The sequence below is a fragment of the Cygnus olor genome, chromosome 1 (genome assembly GCF_009769625.2).
Source record: "Cygnus olor isolate bCygOlo1 chromosome 1, bCygOlo1.pri.v2, whole genome shotgun sequence".
NCBI lineage: Eukaryota > Metazoa > Chordata > Aves > Anseriformes > Anatidae > Cygnus > Cygnus olor.
Window position 1 is genome coordinate 36885808 of NC_049169.1, and position 19780 is coordinate 36905587.

Here is a 19780-nt window from a genome sequence, read left to right on the forward strand (position 1 = left end):
ATTATCCTGCTGTTTGTTGTGAGGAAATGCACTGAAAACCCCTGGAAATTTCATAGACTTCTAGAGCTCCCAGGCATCGGTTTAATGGAGAAATCTGAAACCCAGTTCTGAAGTTTATGCTTTAAAGGGTGTTTGTATTTTATTTCCATTGTTTCTGTTATGTCTTCAGATAGATTTTTGGTGTTGTCTGATTTCACATCCATCTTGTTTAACCTGAACCACAGATCCACTGTGGCATGGCAGAATTGCTTAAAAAAAAGTGAGGAATAGCCCAGAGCTTTTCACAGCTTTGAAGAGGACTTTGTTGGGAGGAGAGGGAGCTGATGCCATGCCATCAAACTGTTGTAAAGGATGGAAAGATGTGGTTCTGGATGATCGTAACAGGAGAACAGAATCAATTGATTTCCAAAGACAGGATGTGCATGTAAAGCACCTGCATGCTCACCCAGGCACTGACACTCAAGTAGGAGCTGTGATTTGTTCAGAAAACCTCTCTATCTTTCAAGAAATTTGTTTTCTCCTAGATGGTCTAGATAGTAAATTTCAGTTTGCTGGAAGGTAAAAGATAATCAGAAATGAACTTAATTTCCTTAAACAGGAGTTTTAACTGATCCGATCAGGATTAGCTAACTGTTACAGTATTTCTGAAGCTCAGGTTTTCCCCTTTTTAACGAGGGCAGAATTTCATTTTATACCGAAAGTCAGTTTAAGTTATGCCAAAGCACGTTTAAAAAATCATTACAGAAATGCTTTTTTCTGCAAAGTGTTTCCTCAGATTATTTCGCGCTGCAGTTTTGACATAGCTGACATATCAAGCTATAAGCATGGAGCGTAGGAGACGTTTCTGTTCCAGCCATTCCAGGAGGCCTGAGCCAGGCGGAGGGCTCCTAATCCTCCTTCACTTGTAAGATTTGGAAAACGAGGTTCTGAATTTTGAAGAAATACATATCCAGAGACCCCCCTGCCTCAGATTCTTTATAATCTAACAGGAATACCAGAAGAGCCATCAGTGTCTTGAGGCTATTTCTTGCCTGTAACGAGTCTTTGCAAACAATTATTTAACTAGAAGTTTCTCTCTGGCAGTGACATGCTACGTGATGTGCTTTTTAACCAATTTTGCTCATTTCTCACTCAGTGCAGCCATTTTTGTCTTATGTAAAGGTGCAGTCTCGGATGTGCTTAAAGGCATGCAGGCTTCTTCGCTAGGCAGTGGAGAGAGAAAGGTGCTCTGCAATCGTGGTGCATCCTGCCCTCAGAAAGGCTTTGCTTCGGATGTGATGAATTCCCATCTGGAGATGGCAATCTTTTGCCATTGGGAAAGACTAGCTGAAAAAATAGGCACAAACCTGACTTTTATACAGCAAAAGCTATGTGAGGGAAATCCCACCTTTGGCAGCAAGCTGCTTACCAGTGCATACCTAAGCCAGGCCAGAGCAGCCATTTTTATGAGAACCTATTTTTGTTTGAGGGAATTATTTCATGGTCCATTTGGAGCAAACCACGACTGAGGTAGAACTTAAATCACATGTATTAGATGATGAATGTAAAAGAAAGTTGTTATTTATGTAATTACAGATACAGGAGATATCAAAGGTAAAGAATCTGTTACTCATACTTGGGAGAATAATGTAATTTCTGTTACTTCATGTCTTTCTAACTTGACTGCAATGTATGTGGTGTTACGGCTTTGTGTGAAGCCCACCATGAAAATTTGCACATGCTGCTGTCATTTTAATCTTCCAAACTACCTTACCTTCTTTGTTAGGGTCATTGGTATTATTTTGTGTCATGGTAATATAAAATATTTTCTGTCATGAACATATTTTATGCCTGCACTGCAGGCAACACTGTCATCTGGGAGGGGTCATCATTTCAGTCGTCTAAAGGGCTTGAAGAGTTTTTTGCAATTATGAAAACCAGGGTATTGACTTTTCCTTCAAACTTAAAGAGTGGATAAAGAGCATGAACTAAAAGCCTTAGAAGTTTTATACCTAGGTATTTACTTTGCAGTTCAGATGTTCTGTAAAAGAAATCTCACAAAAGCTGAAAATCTTGAGAAAAGCAGCACTAGTGATTATTAACCTTTTCTCCTATGCCTAGCAGATACTTAATTAATTTTTTTTGCCAATTTTTGTCTTTTTTTCTATTCAGCCTTCTGGGGAAGGAAAAAAAAATCTCCTTGCTTGTACTAAATGCATAAAAATACACTAAAATATGTTCTACATTAACCTGTGTTCGGAGAGGTATGTCTTCATTTCTCTGAAAGCTTGTCTAAGCAAAGATCAGACACCACTGTTGTCCTTCCTTAGAATCTCCTAGTATATCCCTTGTAGGTGTAAATAGATGTGGCACCATCTATTTCAGGTGCAGGTCTTCCCGAAGACCACAAGAGGAAATTTAGCCATGAACTTTCTTTTCTAAAATAAATGTATATTACCAAAAGGATATTTCACTCATTCTCTAATCTGCTTCCACTTCTGTTAAGGGATATTGCAAGATGTCCAGTTGAGCTAAACAATGTTTTGAATTTGATTGTCACTTCAGAATTCTTAAAGGAAAATCTTTTATTCTGCTTGAGGCTCAAAGAGGAAATTTTAATGGACAAAAATGCTGAAAGTAAAAAATACAGCACCTGTAGTAAAAGGTAAACTGAATTTCTGAGCTGTTTCCTTTTTATGATCTCAGATAACAGGTGTTCAAGTACTTTAGCAAATGGTTTTCTGTTTGGCTGTGTATTTTGATTTTCATAAGCCTCATTGTCCATTTTACGTACAAGGAAACCGAGCAGTGGGGCTGTTCGTGGCAGCATGCAGAAGCATTTTTGCACCTGTGGTGTGTGAAGTCCCTGTTTTGTTGCTGGCAGGGTTATCTGCAGCAATCATGCATCCAACTGTCTGGCAGAGAAGGCGTATCAGGTAGTAAAAAGTGCAGGCAGTCATTCTTGCTCCTACAATTCCATTTTCACTGTTGGAAACGTTATGAATGCAGAAAGAGGAGCTGGGCCTCACCTCCATTGAAAATGTACTCCACAAGGTTAATTGCCTTGCCCAAGGAAATCTGTAGAAGCGCCAGGAATAGCAGTCAGATTTCCTGGCATGCTGCCCTGTGCCTGCAGCTCAAGGCCATCCTTCCTCAGTACAGCTTGCTGTGAGCAGGTTGGGTAGGGGAGGGAAGCACGCTTTCGAATTCTGTCTTAAACCAATAGGTGTTTTTTACCTGTTTCTGTAAACTCAGGGATGAGTTTGCAGAACAGAGAGTATCTCTAGCATGCGTCTAGCTGGTGGGCAGTGACAGGTAGGAGTAAGAAACTGGAAAGATGTGTGTGTTCTTTAAATGCAGGGTAGAGTGGAGAGGTTTGGCACCAGCAGGAGTTTGATGCCTGAACCAAACCCAAATATAAACCTGAAAAGTGTTTGAAAACAGTGTGCATATCAGTGGTATTTTCTCCTCTTTGTAACCTAATTACATATAGAAGTACCAGTTCAGTGAATGTCAGATGTAATCACAGCGCCACGGTGCCTAGTTTCTTGAATGCTTTGAATGTGGTTGGTCTGTTTTTCAGGACTAGCTGGTCTGAGCCATAGCTATGGGACAAGGTGATGCCAGGCCACCTCATCCAGAGGTAGTATTTCCATTCCCCGTCCTTCTTCTGGGCAGTGGTGCAGAGGGAATGAAAACCCATGTGATAAAGCGTAATCCAGGATAGAAGGATCAGAGTCAAGACTTCTAGGATTTCTTCTAGTTTCTGGCTAATTATGCACCTTATTTGATGTATCTGTGCCAAATTCTGTTTTAAACTGCACACCTCAGTAATACTGTACCCGTACAAGAAAATACCAGGTTTACTCTCTGCCAGAGATAGAAAAAGGCCATCTTAGAAATGGCAGTCATCCCCTGTGGGGATGAATTCACTCCTCTCAATTAAGAACTCTGATAATAATTAAAAAGAAGTAATACTTTTGGCTTTGTTCTGCATTTTTTACAGACCCAAGCAAGAGATGTGGATGCTGAAGGAATGCAGGGTTGATCCTGTCCTGGAAGGACTAGGGGGAGGCTAGTATGGGAATAATTAATATTTGGAAAATGCTTTCAGGTGCTTGAATGAAAGTCATGACATGCTGTAAGTGCAAGTATTATTTCCTCTTCCTTAATCCTGGGAGTGGGTCTCATCTGAAATTGCCATTCAGTGTTATATTTTAGGCACAATGCTAGATTTTCAACAAGAAAGTGAGCTTCTTTCAGTAAATAGCTACAAAATATCCTCACCAGGAGGTGGCTTCTAATTTTGCTGCACACAATTTAGAAGGAGAAAAAATATTTTTTGTACCAGCAGTGATGTATTTTATATGTGATTTAGTTAGCACAACCCATTCTCTGCTGTCTTTATTTTATGCTGGGTATCAATTATAAATACAAAGGGAGCACAGTTTACAGCAGTGTTTACAAGTGCACCTGTTTTTCTATCCCAAGACCTATTTGAGATATTCATCAGACTACAAAGGGAAAAAAATAAAAATAAAAATAAAAATAGGGGGACAAGAATCCAACTGAAATTGCAGTTAATGCATTTGATTGAGATCAATGCAGACCTTACTATTCAAATAGTCAGGTTAGGATATGGGGTGTAGTGGTTTAAAGATGCAGTAGTGACACTGCTGGTAAAGGAGGAAGAGATCTTTTAAAGTCACAGATTTTTCAGCCTTCAGAGGGAACCCTAAACCAGGACACCAAGGCCTGGGAAGATGCAGGGCTGAATGAAAGAGCCATACATTGAGGAACGTGTAGTCCTGGTGCTGTAGCTGATAATGCTCATAATGTGCTGTTTGTTTTGCATTTTTCTGTTATTTCCTGTTCAGAACCATTCTGATTTCACAGAAAATGCTTATCAGCCTTGCTGTTTTTGGAGGCTGTTGATAGGATATGATTTCCTTGTTTGCAGTGCAGAGAGGCAGGCAGGTTTCTTCCTCGTTTCAGTGTTGTGGTGATTTCTTTCTAGGAAGGTAATCTTTCTGCTGTGCAAGGGCAGCCTCTGGCCACTCTGAGCTGACAGGCAGGGAAAGGATGTGGTTTTGTTTTCTGAACACAGGCATCCCTGGGCTTCATCCCTCATCTCTTGTAGCCTGCTGTTGTGGGAAATCTGTTCCACCTAAGTTGCACACTGCCTCACTAGGATTTTAGGAGCCTGACCTGGAAGGGGATAGCTGCGGTAATTTGCTTGACAAAACCATTCTATTTAGTCTTTCTACAGGCAGTGATGTGAAATAGGTGCAGAGAGGGATCCATTCACCTTGCGTATCTCCATCCCACTCTCCACAAGGTGATCCACTGAGCTTTCATTGAATTAATACATCTATACTTCCTCTCACTGTATAGGGAACCAGAAATGTGGCACTTCTAGCATGCTACTTGGGGTAATTTACTTAGCCATCTCATAAGGATGGATGCTTGATGGAGGGGGACTGGAAGTCCAGTGTTAGTGTAAGAACCTAATTACTGGAGCACTCGGAGATCCAAGGTCCTGAGTACTACTCAGCTGGGGCCGAACCTGTGTGCCAAGAGAAGTGACATGCCATGAGCTTGTCTGGGTGAGAACTCCTCAAACCCAGGGCATTTAAAAGTAATGGGGCCAAATGACAGCAGATAAAAACGAGAAGCAGCCTTGCCTGGTGTTTTGGGCATACACATAGAGATCTGGGGTGAGATTCCTAGTGCTGCTTCTTGTCTGATCTAAAATGCCCACTCTGGAGAACATGGCCTGGAACACCACTTCTGTCTCAGTTTGAAAGTTTGAATAACTAATAACTTAAGACTTAACTAAACTTAACTTAACTTACTTAACCAATAAGTAATAACTCAAACGATAGCCTTTTTCTTTCTTTTTTTTTTTTTTTTTTTCTTCTGGCGCCTTTTCTCTGCATAGACTTCAGCTTCAAGAGAAAGGCTGGAGAATGTTTCTCACCCAGGGAAGGAAGCACAGGAACCGAGGATTAAGACACTCATGTAGAAGGTGTGGATTTGGTTCTTCCTCATGTTAACTAATGGGCAGACTCCCTTTGAGCGCTCCCACTCTGAGACAGCAAAGTACGAGTTGGGTTTGAGAACTATGAATGGAATTGTGTTCTGTCCTGGCCTAAAGGAGAAGTCCTGAGTGAAGTTGTGTCCTGTCCTGTAGCTCCGAAGGTTTCTCCAGGCTGTGGAGCTGGACTGTGGGTGGCTGTCAGCTGAAACTCGAAATGCACCAAGTGTTAGTTGGGATGTAAGGCTTACTACTCGAGACTAACAATTCTGAGTATGTTCAGCTAATTGAACTTCAGTGTACAGTGGGCTTTAGGGTTAAGTAGGAAAATACTAGAGAGCTGAGGAACTTACAGAGTTAGGCAGCTGAGAGGAAGGAATAGATGTGTTGGATCCCATCCTAGAGCACTCCGCACACACATAAGACATTATTTGTATGTTTTAAAGTGTGGCTGCAAAAATTTTGCAGGCAACAGCTTGCTGTAATCTATTTACACATGATTTTGATTCTTTCTCTTACTGGTTCAGATAGTATTGCATGCTATTATTGTACGTATCATAAACTTCCAGGATTTTGGTGATTCAGTTGTATATGTATGTGTGTGTGTGCTATTTCCGTATCAGTTTTAGGAGGCTAGCAATGCATAACATATTTCTTTATTCTGCTTTTTCTTTATATATATATACATATACTTGTAATAAACTTGCTATCTTCAGTTTGTTTTATTAGTCTCCCAGTCCTGAGAACTGTTGAACTGTGGATCTTCAGGGTCAGACTGCAGTGCTGCTTATGATGACTTAAATAATAGCACTGATAAATTACATTTGAAGTAGCGTATTACCGGTGTATCTGCATCAGGGTCAATGAGAACAAAGTCTGGTCCACAGAGGTTGGTTGGCTCTGATTAACAGTGATTTGCCTGTAGTGGCAGTCTCCATTTTGGAGCCATTAAGGCTGTCGGTGAATTGGCAAGATGTAGAAGTTTTACATCCTGTCTGTCTAAAGTAACTGCTGGGAGCTTAAAAAGCATTCAGACTGGTCATTCCTGTATGTAGAAAAATCATGACTTTACCCAATACATTATCTTAATCCATTTTCACTGTTATATCAATTATCCTAATAAACAGCAATTGGAGCCTTTTACAAGACGTAATACAAACACATATGTGAGCTTCACTATTGTGATCTTATCAAAGTTGCATTGTGTTAACATGTTCTTGGGGTTTCCTTAGTATTCACACTGAACTCATTCATACTCTGGCTGCTCATGCTGCATTGTTTCCTGTTAATGATGTTAGACACCTTGAGAAATCTGCTTGGGGACTCTTATTCCACAGACAACTGTCTGTTTGGGTCTTAAAAAAAAGCAATTCACACAACACATTGACAAAATAATGTACTTAGATCACAGCATTAAAAATGCAGAGGAGACAAAGATCTCTCTGCCGTGGCATGCACTCTTGGATTCATTACCATTCATTGACACTCATAAACTACTTGGAGGAGGATGAGGTGTATGAAGCAGAGGTGCTTCATTTGCAAACTTTCCATTTAAATCAGGGGTGACCATCCAAGCATGAAACAATTATTTCATCAAGTTTTATATGTAAGTCTGGTTGAGACAGATAGATGAGGAGTCTGTCAAGTGACTGGTGGTCCCTCAGGTCAAGTAGACGGAGCATGCAGCCAGGAGATGCATGATAAAATCTTACACCTGTTGAAGTTAGTGGCCAAACTCCTAAGGACATCAGTTGCCTGGGTTTCAGCCCATCTGCCACTGGTGTGGTGCGTAACTGCATCTGCTGGTTGGTTATTAGCTCTATAAATTATGCAGATAGCTATGTTTGGACAAAACTAGTCATTTGAGGCAGAAGAGCTATACATGTTCCTGTTAGGCACTAGATGAACAGAAACTTCATGGTGACTATCACATGGCAAGGATATTATTTGAATTGATCTGTAAATATGATAAATTTGTTACTTGTGTCAAGAAGTTTTAAGCCGTCACTCTGTGAGTAACAGGCAGGCTGTACTTGTGCAGAGATATACAGACAACAGCTTTTTGTTGATACTTTTTAACTATAAAGCAACTTGTATGCTGTATAAATAGTATTGATTCTTAAAGAAGTAGAAGCTTATTATTATTTAATCACTTCAGTGTGGACTATTTGAAAACTGGAATATGAATACCTCTGCACTTTAGCCTTCCACAATTTTTTCTAAGATAGAGACGTGGTTTTGAAAATGCATGAATGATCTCGCTGCTTCCGCTTGTATAGACTTCATTAAGGGTATGCTCAGCAGTGGTCGGAGGTAGATACATACAGGGAGTATGTCACTCAGTGAAACTGTTTTTAAGGCAACGCTGTGTAAAATATTTGCTCCACTGAAGAAAATTCAATAATAGGACTGACATTGACTTTGTTGCAGTTAGGATTTCCCTCCAAATGCTTGTAAATGGTGATATATAAATTGGTATCCCCTTCTTAGTTATGCTAACCCAAAGCCACTGATTATAGTTTTCAGTAAGGGAAAGAATTTGCCCCTTCATCTACAGCATCTCTTGAGGGAGAAGGTTTTGTGCATCATACTTTTTGTTTCAACTAGATCAAAATTTCTTAGGTAAAGGCAATATCCACTGCACAGACAGCAACAAAGAGAAATTATGTTCTAGCTGTAGTTCACACATGCACACAAAAGCATTTCAAAATTATATGCTTAATAACAATTTTGCTCCAAGCAGAAGCTATTTCGTCTCTTTCATCACTCATTTCAGGAAGTAGAAGAGGCACTGCAGGCAAACCAGATGCCATTGTTTTCCAAGAAAAAGATTATTAATCCTGTGCTTACATATCACTAAGAAAGCTATTTAAGGAGAAGTTAGAGCCATCATGATCTTAGTGCATAATTATAAATCACTGTGGTTTGCTTTGTGTGATTAAAATTTCAGATAGTTAATTAAATGATGTCCCAGAGCAAGTTTTGTGCATTGCAAGGCTCTGTGCATCCTTCTGTACACCCATTATCTTGAGTGTGTAATAACTGGGGTGCAGAACTCTATTGATTTTTTTAGCTTCCTCATGTTTTTGTTGAGTTTTTAATTTTCACAAGAGCTTTAGTGGCCATATTGCAAAAAGCCAGGGAAGGGATTTTGTCCTTCCTTTACACTTCTGCAATGTGAGCACTTTGCATAAGTATAGAGACAGAAGTGAACTGTAGCTGCATCCTTTCTCAGTCTGTCTTCTCCTCCACGCTGACTTCTGAGTACTTAGCTTGCCCACTCTCCTCATTCAGGGCTACATAAATGTCAGGGGTAGAAGCTTTGAAAAAGTTCTCATTTTGAGTAATTTGAGCATGATAAGACAGATGAAAATTTGAAAAGGGCATTTATCTAGTTAAAAAGTGTCTGACAGGATTTATTTGGAGGCTATCCAACAAAATAAACATCTGACTAAGACTAAATATGAGAATTTTCAGGTAACCATTAAGGAGGTCTTACAGCAAAGAGTAGAAGACAGGCAGAAAAAATGAATGTAGAGCCTAAATCAAAAGTACAAAGCTATTCCTGCAGCATTTTATATGTGGAGCCCATGCACAGACCCTGCTATAAGCTCTATTAGAGCAGGCAATGGAGAACTGTCACTCCTGGGTTCTTAGGTTGGACCTGAGCTCACCAGCTGTCAGCTCAGGTGTGTCCCATACACTGATACCATAGTTTTCAGTGTAGGGTGAAAAAGTGCACAAGTTATCCATCTGTTACCTTACATGACTGTGTTGAGTCAGTCATAGCCCCTCTACCTCCTGCTTCTAGGAAACTGAAAGGAAAAATCGCTTTTGCTTTTTCAGAACTTTGGGCAATGCTGAAAGCTCTTGTGTTTACAGCAGTTCTACTCCACATCTCAAGGCTCAAGGCAGTTGTCTTGTATACCTGGGTTGCCTGTGGAAAGACACAGTTCAGGAGGTCCCACCTTATCTCTCCTCCTTCCATTTTTCCCTCTCAAATTCCTTTTTCAGATCTTATTGCTCAGCTAGACACCCAGGGGTCTTCTAACAAGTTTATTAAAATTGTCTTTCTCTGTTGTGAAGGGAGTAGCCAGACCCCAGAGCCAAAAGCCATGTCAGCTTGAGGACAAGGGCAGAATTTTGGGAGGTTTGAAGGCAGTTTAAAATCACTTCATTCCCTTCATATCCTGTCTAAAGCTGTGTGCTTGATTTTGTGCTTCCAGAGAGTGCAGCAAAGAATGGGGCCCATAGCACATGATTTAGACTACTGCTGACGTCAAGTTTGGCCCACACATCACTAGCGCCAAGGCTGAGTTTCACAGAATCACAGAATCGAAGGGGTTGGAAGGGACCTTGAAAGATCATCAGGTCCAACCCCCCTGCCAAAGCAGGCTCCTTAGAGCAGGCTGCCCAGGTAGGCGTCCAGATGGGCCTTGAATATCTCCGGAGAGGGAGACTCCACAACCTCCCTAGGCAGCCTGTTCCACTGCTCTGTCACCCTCACCATGAAGAAGTTCTTTCGCATGCTGGTGCGGAACTTCCTGTGCTCTGTCTTGTGGCCATTGCCCCTTGTCCTATCCCCACAAACCACTGAGAAGAGGTTGGCCAAATCCCTCTGTCTCCCACACCTCAGGTATTTATACACATTGATAAGATCCCCTCTCAGTCTTCTCTTCTCCAGGCTGAACAGACCCAGGTCTCGCAGCCTTTCCTCATAGGGAAGATGCTCCAGGCCCCGTATCATCTTTGTGGCCCGGTGTTTGGGTGGCAACAGATCAGCACCGTGAATGACTTACAAATGAAAGAGAAATTTTTAAGGGGTATTTTCATACTTGGCGTGAGTGAAAAGTCAAGAATATTATTTATGCAGATGGGAATGCCCATGCCCAGTGAGGTGCAGTGTTGTCGTAGCTAATCTCAGGTATATTTGTATTTGAGCATGGATTTTCTCCTTCGCACAGAGGTTCCCCTTCTAGTTGGTCTGTCGATGAAGTCATAACCCCACAATTGACATCATAGTCTGTGGTCATGGAAACTATGGCGATCTCACTTCAGTTTTATAGCAGTCTCTGAACAATGGGAAAATGATCTGTAAGAGAGGAGTTCGCTGTTTAAGCTCAGATGTCTTTGGTAACTATCAGAAAGAGAAAGTATATTAAGACATAGCTCTGTAGGACCAGATTGATTCTTGGTGTGGCACTGCTGAAGGCACTTGAGTTACCCCAGGGAGGAACTTACCCCCTGTGTCTGGAATGACTTGATGGCAAACATGTGAAGAGGAAGTGAATTTATGCTCCAGTTTAATATATTGGAAAGTTTCCCCTCGTCTGAAAGTCTTTCTTTATCTCTGAATTTCCTGGCTTTTGTGGATTTATAGTAGATCCTTAATGTTATTTCAATGTATTTTTTCTGGAGTTTGATGTCTTTTGGGTTGTTTTTATTGGGGATATAATATATATATATTTAATGAAAGTAAAAGCAGTCTTCCATTGAGGAGGTCACAAAACTTTCATGAACACTATGTACCTACTAAGAGCAAGGCGTCTTCTTATTTGAAATCTATGGTTGTTGCTTGTGTACCTAAAGCATTCATTTTGATGAGACGAAAGATGAAAACGTCTCCTGAAGAGCACTATAGCAGCTATTTTCCAAAGTTAAATATTAGTCATTTTTAATCCTTTACAAAAAATTACTCTATAACTCATGCAGAAAGCTTGTATCATCTTCAAATTAATGATCTGCAATATAAATAGAATATCAATGCAATATGGTTGTTGAAATCTTTAAAAAGAATTTTTTATTTTTTTTTTTGGGGGGGAGACATGGAAAGATGGAATAAACCAGTTACATGCTGTACTGACATGCAAGTGACTCACCCTTGTTCTGCATCAGAATTCCCCATCATAAGCCTCCTTCGTATCCCAAGTTATGGAAAGATTATGTACAAAGTCAGGCCATGGGGAGCAGAGTTATTTGAGGATGTGGGTTAATGGAGAGTGTTATTTCTGCACCAGCAGAATTCCTAATATAAACAGGACTCTGTTCTCTCTCGCTTGCGTAGGTTTACCGAACCCATGACATTTCCCCAGTTACGGAATGGTATAAGGGGACAAGGAGCAATAGCCAGGAGGCAAGGAAAATTCCCAGGGAGCACAGTGAAGGGGGGTGACCAATAGGATGCACACTGGTGAATCTCCCTCCTTGAACATTCTCAAACGCCAACTAGAGAAAACCCTGACCAACCTGATTTAACTTTGAATTTAGAGTTAGTCCTGCTTTGAGCAGGAAGTGGGACTAGAAGATATCTAGGTGCCTTCCAACCCAGATTTTATGCTTTTATGCTATACCTGTCAAATTACAGAAGCCCGTTGTATCTTAAATCTTTTAATGACTGAGAATGTCACCAGAGTGAGTAATTTTATAATAGGGTCCAACTGATGCATAAATTCTTGATGCACAAAATCAGCCACAGAATATTTATTTTTTTCCTTTGTTGAGAAGGGAAGAGAGACACAAGGTTAACAAGAGTTTTAAGGTAAGGTCCTGTGTTCTAGAAATATCTTTTCAAAATACAATAAATATATACGTGACCAGTAATCTTTTTCTGAACAGTGCTCCTGGACCAATGATGATGAAGGAAATTCTTCTCTCCCTGGTCTATGACAACACTGTGTGAACATACGTTATACATCAGATCTGGGGAAAAGTTTTTGTTTCCTTCCTTTTTCTATTTCTGTGAGTAGTTACAGGAAAACAGCCTTTTTGTTTTTAAGAGTTCATCTGCTCAACCTGTTTATTCCCTACTTACAGTTTTACTAATCCTTTTTTTGTGACACCAGAATCATTTCCACAGCAACCAGTTGTGATGTTGCAAACAAAGGATTATGACTTCAGGTGCATCATGAACAGATGAACTCTTTAGAAACAGGTTTTCAGTTAAATGACTCTATTAATAAAGAATGAGAGTGGAAGGAAAAAAAAAAAACACTCATGATATGCAGTACCAACAGAGTTGATTCAAGCTGAACAGTTGTTAGGATTTCCTATAAGGTTATAGCATTTTATGAAGGCAATAAAGTGCATGAATCAGTCAGAAATGGATTTTTCACATCTCTGTTAGAAATACTGAAGTTGCTATTTAAAGCTGCTCTGTATGTCAGAAGCAAGTTATGTCCTGACTTGCGTGTTGTTTCAAAGCAGCACAAAAACCCCACGGTATGACTATTATTGAAGAAGACACTATTGATTCCTCAAGGGCTTTGCTGTGAGTGTGTTCCCCATGTAGCTGACTGCAGCAATGAGTTTTTTTGCCAGAGCTTCCTCAGACTGTCAGCAGAAAACATTTCTGATGAACTTTCACGGCATCACATTGACTGTTGGAGTGACCCGGGGAAAGACTTCTGCCAAGAATAATCTTACCTTTGATGCCAGAAGCTCCCAAAACTTTTTGTTGATGTTTCCTACTTCCAGTTTCCCTTTGGTTTTATGGCTTTTCTTTCACATCCGCCGCTTAGTTGTCGTCAGGCTCATAAACCCCACTTGAAGGAGTCACGACACTCCTCAAGGCTCAGGAACATCTGCCTTACGTCCTTACCAAGCAGGCAGATTTTTAATTCCTCCCCAGTTCAGTGGAGTTGTAAGTGTGAACAAGGCAACAGATAAAGGAACAGGTCCATACTGGCTGTGGCCATCTGCATCCCTCTAGTCCTCATTCTTCCTAGAACACGCTGGGGAGGCTTACAAACCACAGAAGCTCTGGGACCAAGTTTCTTGCATTTCTTTCTGGCTGCTAACATTGATGGAAGTCTGTCCTTGCCTATGCTTTGGCCACAGTTCAAGGCTCTGTGCAGAGTCATTGGCCCTGGTTCACTTCAGACCTGTAATCTGCCACCCTGCAACCACTTTCCTGTCCCATGGCAGCAGTTTTCCTCCACTGCTCTATCCTGGATACCTTTACCTAAAAGCATCTTGAAAGGAGTAGCAAGTTTATGGAGACTTTATTAAAGGACTCCTAGTGGAGCTTTCATCTCTCCACATTCATTCTTCAGCTTCTTCCCATATAAGACCTCAATTCATAGCTGTGGACGTTTCAATTGATGAAGCTGATGAGTTATTGTAGGTCTTGCCTTATTTAATTGCATTTATGTTCTTGAGACATCTTTGTCTTGCTCTCATTTCCCTCTTCTGATAAAGACAGGAGGGGTTTCTGTATGGGCCAGTAGCTCTAATCCTAAATGAATTCTAAATTTCCTTTTCCCTTTAGTTTCCCACGAGCGCTATTTCTTAGTTTCTCAGAAATATTTCCCCTAGGATTTGTCTCATTTTTCTGTAGCATTTCAAAGTTTGGATAGAGACTCTTTGCTTCCTGGAGTTTTAATAATTACATCCTCTGTGCCCAGTCATGGCCTGTTAATTGAGTCATACACACCAGGCTTCATAAAGGAATTTTCTGTCTGCTGCTCCTGAGGCAGAAGAAAGAGTTCTCACAAGTGGTATTGGAGGAACAACAACAAATGCATAGGTCTTTTCCTGGGCAGCATGACTGGCTGGGAGGGGTGGGTTGGTGACTTTTTGTTTATCCATCCTGAGGAAGTGTCCTGTGTGAGCTTGCTCTTCGCTTTTATGAGCTGAGAGGAGAAGAGGCAGAGCAGTCCTGGGCTGGGCAGAGTGGTGTTCTGTGATGCTGCTTTCATCAGATGTCTTCCGTAACTTTTTTAATCATCAAGACGGTGCCTTTGCCCTTTTGAAAACAAGGCATTTTTATCAAATCTGGCCACAGTACAGTATTTGCTTGAAATTTAAAGTTGTATAGGGGCAAATGTAGTTGGCAGAAAGGCATTTTTAGGGTCATTACAGTGGTACTGATACCTTTACATCTTTGCAGGGATGTGGACTGTTTTCAGCCCATGAGTGATACTCAGCTACCCGTGGTAGATGTATAAGTGAGGTCACTAACCAGCTTTCCCCATTGACTAGTGAGTCAAGACCAGAGGTGATCATCCATCTCCTGAGCTGCACGTGTGGCCCACGTACAAAGCCAGGCCAGTATTTCATGTTTGATTACTCTTCCCATTGTTGCCTATCGCGTTTCTCCTTTCTTTACCCCGTGCCAGGTCTTCCAGCCTGCAGCAGGTTGCTGTAGGCACCTCTTTCCAGTTCCCCCTTGCCCAAGTAAACCTAACCCATGGGAATGATGTTCTCAGAAGTATGTACCCTAGCAGACACTGCTTCCCCTGGGTCTTGTAGATAAAGGACCAAGCATTCAGCTTTGTGAGGAGACTTGCAGATATTAATAGGTAGCGTCAGCTGAGGGTTTTGCATACCAGAAATGACAGAGGATAGAGAGAAAACACAATGCGTTTATCAGGTAGCTAGAAAATCTATGTCTGTCAGTGCATAAATGCAAAGATAATGTTCACATTCCTGGTACACGCAGAGATACGAAGGATTCAGAGGTCCTGCTTGCACTTGCTGCAAAGTCGTTCACCTTTACACACCCAGAGACATTCTGGCTGTGGTGTGGGTGGTTATTTTAGTCTCGGTTTCACAGTAACTGTACCTGGAATGATTACGTGGGCAGCAATGTGAAGCATTTTAATGCAAACGAAAGTGATGAGTGGCGTCGGGTGGAAGTCTCCCTTCCCACACCTCCATGGCAGCCGTGGTGGCAGCTGTGGCTGCTCGGCTTGGAGCTCCGTGTAAGTACCTTCTGCTTCATTTTGGGCTCACATTCATTTTGGTCGCACATTTTGTTTTTTATTTTTTCATCCTTTTCTTTGCATCTGCTCTTTCTTAAACGGGTACTCTATTCCATTAGCCAAAGCTACCTCCAGAGGCGAGTGGGAATGCATTTCAGTGTTCATTGGTCATCAGATGTTATGTATGCAAAACACCCGTGGCTGATGAGTACGTGGTGGTATAAGTATGTAAGTTACAAAAATACTTACAGATCTCCAGCCATTCAGGACCTTCATTGGTTTGAGGGAGACTCCAGGAGTGCTGTGAGCGGCTGTGGTGAGCAGTCATGTAGAGATTGGGCAGATCTGATTAGATGGCAAGGAGGTGGTGAAGGAGAAGCAAGAAGGAGGTAGTTTGTGTGTAAATTGGATGCCATATGAGAAAGAATAGATTGACCAGTATGTGGTTTGTAAGGTTCCTAGAAGTGCCTGTATTTGAGCAATTCTTCTGTATACCTAAACACACAGACACACATAGATATTTTTAAACTGAAGAAATTCCAAAGCAAAAATCTTTTATTAAACTGTAATTTACGAAATAAAATATTATTGCAGTTCAAACTTTTGAATCCTAATGTTTGTAAGCCTGAGAGACTCAAAATTAAGGAAAATTTTATTTGGGAAGATTTTATTTGGGAAAAACTTTTTTTATTTTATTTGGGAAAAAAATTATTTGGGAAAAACAAAACAAAACCACCACCAATCCAAAATTGAAAAGTATGTAAATGCTCACTTAAGGTATGTATGTAAATGTATGCAAATGCTTAATTAAGGTCAGTCAAGTTTCTGATTTACCTGTCCACACAACTGAAATTTTAGTGGCAATCCTTCTCATAAAGTCACGGCTGTAGTGACCCCTGATAGAATGTATTTGGTAATGTCACCTTTAATACAGCTCTGTCAAACATCAGTGAGGACAAAATTTTAACCTCTCTCTGCAGTGAAATCACTTGGCTTCTCTTCTCCTTTTGTTTGTGATTTTTGCTTCATCCTTGAATATCTTTGCTATGAATCCTGAATGTACATCATGCTATCATTTGAAAAGAGCTGGCCAACCTTTCTGATTCTGTGTCAGCTGATGGGCTAAGTTTTGACTGGAGTCACTGTGGCAGCTCCTGCTTATGCCTGGCTGTATGGGAATTGTGCTCAGATCGGGAGAGTGAATTGTCTGCTGGTCAAATTCAGCCTTCTCAGGTTCTGAGCAGGGCATCGCAGATTTGCGCCCAGTCGTAGCAGTTAATCTTGTATTTCTATGCAAATACGAGTCCATCTTGCTCCTAAATTCATACACAACCCTTACGTCCATAGTCACAAAAATGTTGTACCTATACATGGAAAATTGCAATAAAAATCCTTAAGTTATATGTGGAATAAATGCTATGGAGTACTATGTACAGAATATATCAAACGCATGGAATACACTGAGAGCAATGTTTAATGATTTGGCAAGCAATCTCAGTCTCCGTGCATGCAGCTAGGGTTGTATTTAATGTGGCGTGTCCTGCATGTGGCATTCAGCTCACTGTGACTTTTCCATTAGGTTTTACTGACATGTGTGCTGCTTTTCTTGAAGTGCTTAGGAAAAGGAAGTTTTGCAGCAACTAATCTCTTTCAGAAAAATAATGATAATGCAGCACTTTACAAAATAAATATGAAAGGTAAATATTTGGTGGGGTTAGTGAGAAGAGTTAAGGTTAGGTAGATTACCATAACTGAACAATCCTGTCCTTTACTTGTTGGCATGCTTGTTGAAGCAGCTAATTGCTGCTTCAGTTTTTATTTAAAAATTGCAAATCGATATGCTTTTTTAAAAGGCATCAACTTACCTTACCAAGCAAATGAGCAATGATACACTTTCAAGAATACTTGTTAAAGAGTCATTTCCTAGTACTGCAAACCAAGGAAGTAATTTTAAATGAGTAACTAGTTGATTTAATAAGTCAGCTAATGTACTGTTTAAAGGAATGGAAATAATTTAATATCAAACTAAAATATTTGATAGAGAACCTATTGTACCTTCATCTGTTAGGTTTGAGTCAAGTATTTAAAATATGTGGAAGTGTTTTCTGTGACTTTGGTAAGGGTTAATCAGATTTTTACAAATGCATTGAATAGACCGGTTGATCCTTTACAGTATGGTTTTAACAAAAGATTATACAGACAGATGGTAATGTTGACCTTTATTAACATAGCCTTCTGTGGTGGTACGTGGAGATCATTGAATAGTAATGAGGTGCTGATATAAAATTTTTCGTTTGCCATTACTGTAAAAATGGTTCTTTAGTACTAGAAGGCAGTTAGCAGCACTAAGCAATAAAAGCTGTATGTTCAGAAAAAGTCCAAAATTTCAATTCCAATATGTTTGTCTTTTAGGTTGGGCTGCAAAATATTTTTGTTTAAAGTGAAGTTAACAAGCTCTTTTACATGGAAAATGTTTTCCTTCACTCAGGCTTTAAAGTGTTTCTCTCCTCTATTTGTAAATTGCATCTGTCAGTCAGATGGGAGAAGTATTGCTGAATTATCTTAGCTTGTTATGATTAAAATCACCTCCTTCATGTAGCAGCAGCATAATTTTATAGCTTTAAAAAAAATCTTTTTTATGTATTAAAAATCAGTGTAGCAACAGTAATAGATGCATTAGTAGTAATGAGTGATGAAATGAATGTAGAAAAAAAAGCAATGGATATGTAGCTGTACTACAGTACTTTCAGTGATTTTTTGGTACTTTCTTCCCTAGGTAGGGATTTTGCACACATACAATGAGCATGGCTGAAAATTCAGTATCATAGAAAAGTCATTAATGATTGATAATAGTGTAACTTGATGTGGCTATAGAATTTGATTTTTTTCTTTTAGCAACCTTTCTAAATAAGGTAGAAAACAATAGAAAAACACGTTCTTTTTAAAGTCCTGTATAATGCAATAGCAAAAATAATGTTTAGTAAGTATGCTAGTATTTGGGTGGTTTTTTTTTTTTTTTTTTCCTTCTGTTGCTCTTGATACTGTATTTTTAAGGGTAGTGAGATTCGTGACTTTAAAGATTTTTGTAATTAACATCCTTTTTTTTTATTATTTTCCAATTGGGGGCTGTGAGAGTCAGTATTCCAAATGGCATCTGAAATGCTTACAGCTTTATAAATATTAGCAGAGGTTCAGTATTTTCAGCACGTTTAGTGTAAAAATGAACAAAGACCCAATAAAAACTAAAAGATAAAGTGGATGTAATAGGAAAAACTGACCAAAGGAAAATTTGGATTGAATATCAGGAATATTTCCAGAGAGCAAAATCTATCAGGCCACGGTGCAGGCTCCTGAGGGATGTACTGGAAACCCCATTGCTTTGAGTCACTTAGGGGAGAGCTACCAAACTGGTGAAACTGGAGCTCAGCTCCACCGTGTCTGCTGGGACGGTGCTGGCTGAGCTGGGCTCAGCAGTGGTCACCACAGATTTCACTGTTGGATTTTCCACTGTCTTTTGCTGCTCTAGTGGGGTTTTGCTGACCTAGGAGCATGTCAGGTTGCTGGGGCGATGTCCCAGGACAGGCAGTGTCGTGCTTTCTTGGTCTAGGAAGGTTTCCACAGCCTTATTTCTTGAAGTCTGCCGGAGTTGCTCCTTCTGTCAGAGCTGTTAGTTTCACAGATGTGAAGCCAGATGGCATCTCCAACCACTGATCCCCTTGGCTCTTTCTCGTGTTCCTATCATCCCAGAGGGCCAGTCCTGAAAGCCGCGTGACATGCTGCTTCCCTGTCAGACATATGTTTTATGAAGGAAAATGGACATATAAGAGCTTCTACATACAAGATGTCTTAAGCTGATCTGGCATATGGAGATCTAAGCACAATAATGAGTGTCCACACGTATCTCCCTGCCTCAGTTTCTTCTTAGGTTTACAGGGCAAGAGCAAAGTCAGGCGAGAAGCCTGCGATGTCCTGTCTGATGCTTTTGTGCTCTTACAGTCCATGGAGTTGCTTTCTTCTCGGCAGTGAATTCCCATCTTCCTCGGCTAGTTGAGCAGCTAGGCAT

The 19780-nt window shown here is 40.4% G+C and overlaps 1 protein-coding gene across 6 annotated transcripts in view; it reads left to right on the forward strand.

The window, feature by feature from the left end:
• Window positions 1-19780, forward strand: part of HMGA2 (high mobility group AT-hook 2) — a 115868-nt gene that overhangs the window by 14938 nt on the left and 81150 nt on the right. Inside the window, exon 4 of one of the 6 annotated variants that reach the window (XM_040552670.1) lies at window positions 14904-15008. The exons of the other annotated variants lie outside the window; for them this stretch is intronic. Coding sequence (XP_040408604.1) covers window positions 14904-14933 — 30 coding nt within the window. The 3' untranslated portion in view covers window positions 14934-15008. Of the gene's footprint in view, window positions 1-14903; window positions 15009-19780 lie in introns of those variants that run through there. 6 annotated transcript variants of the gene reach the window in all.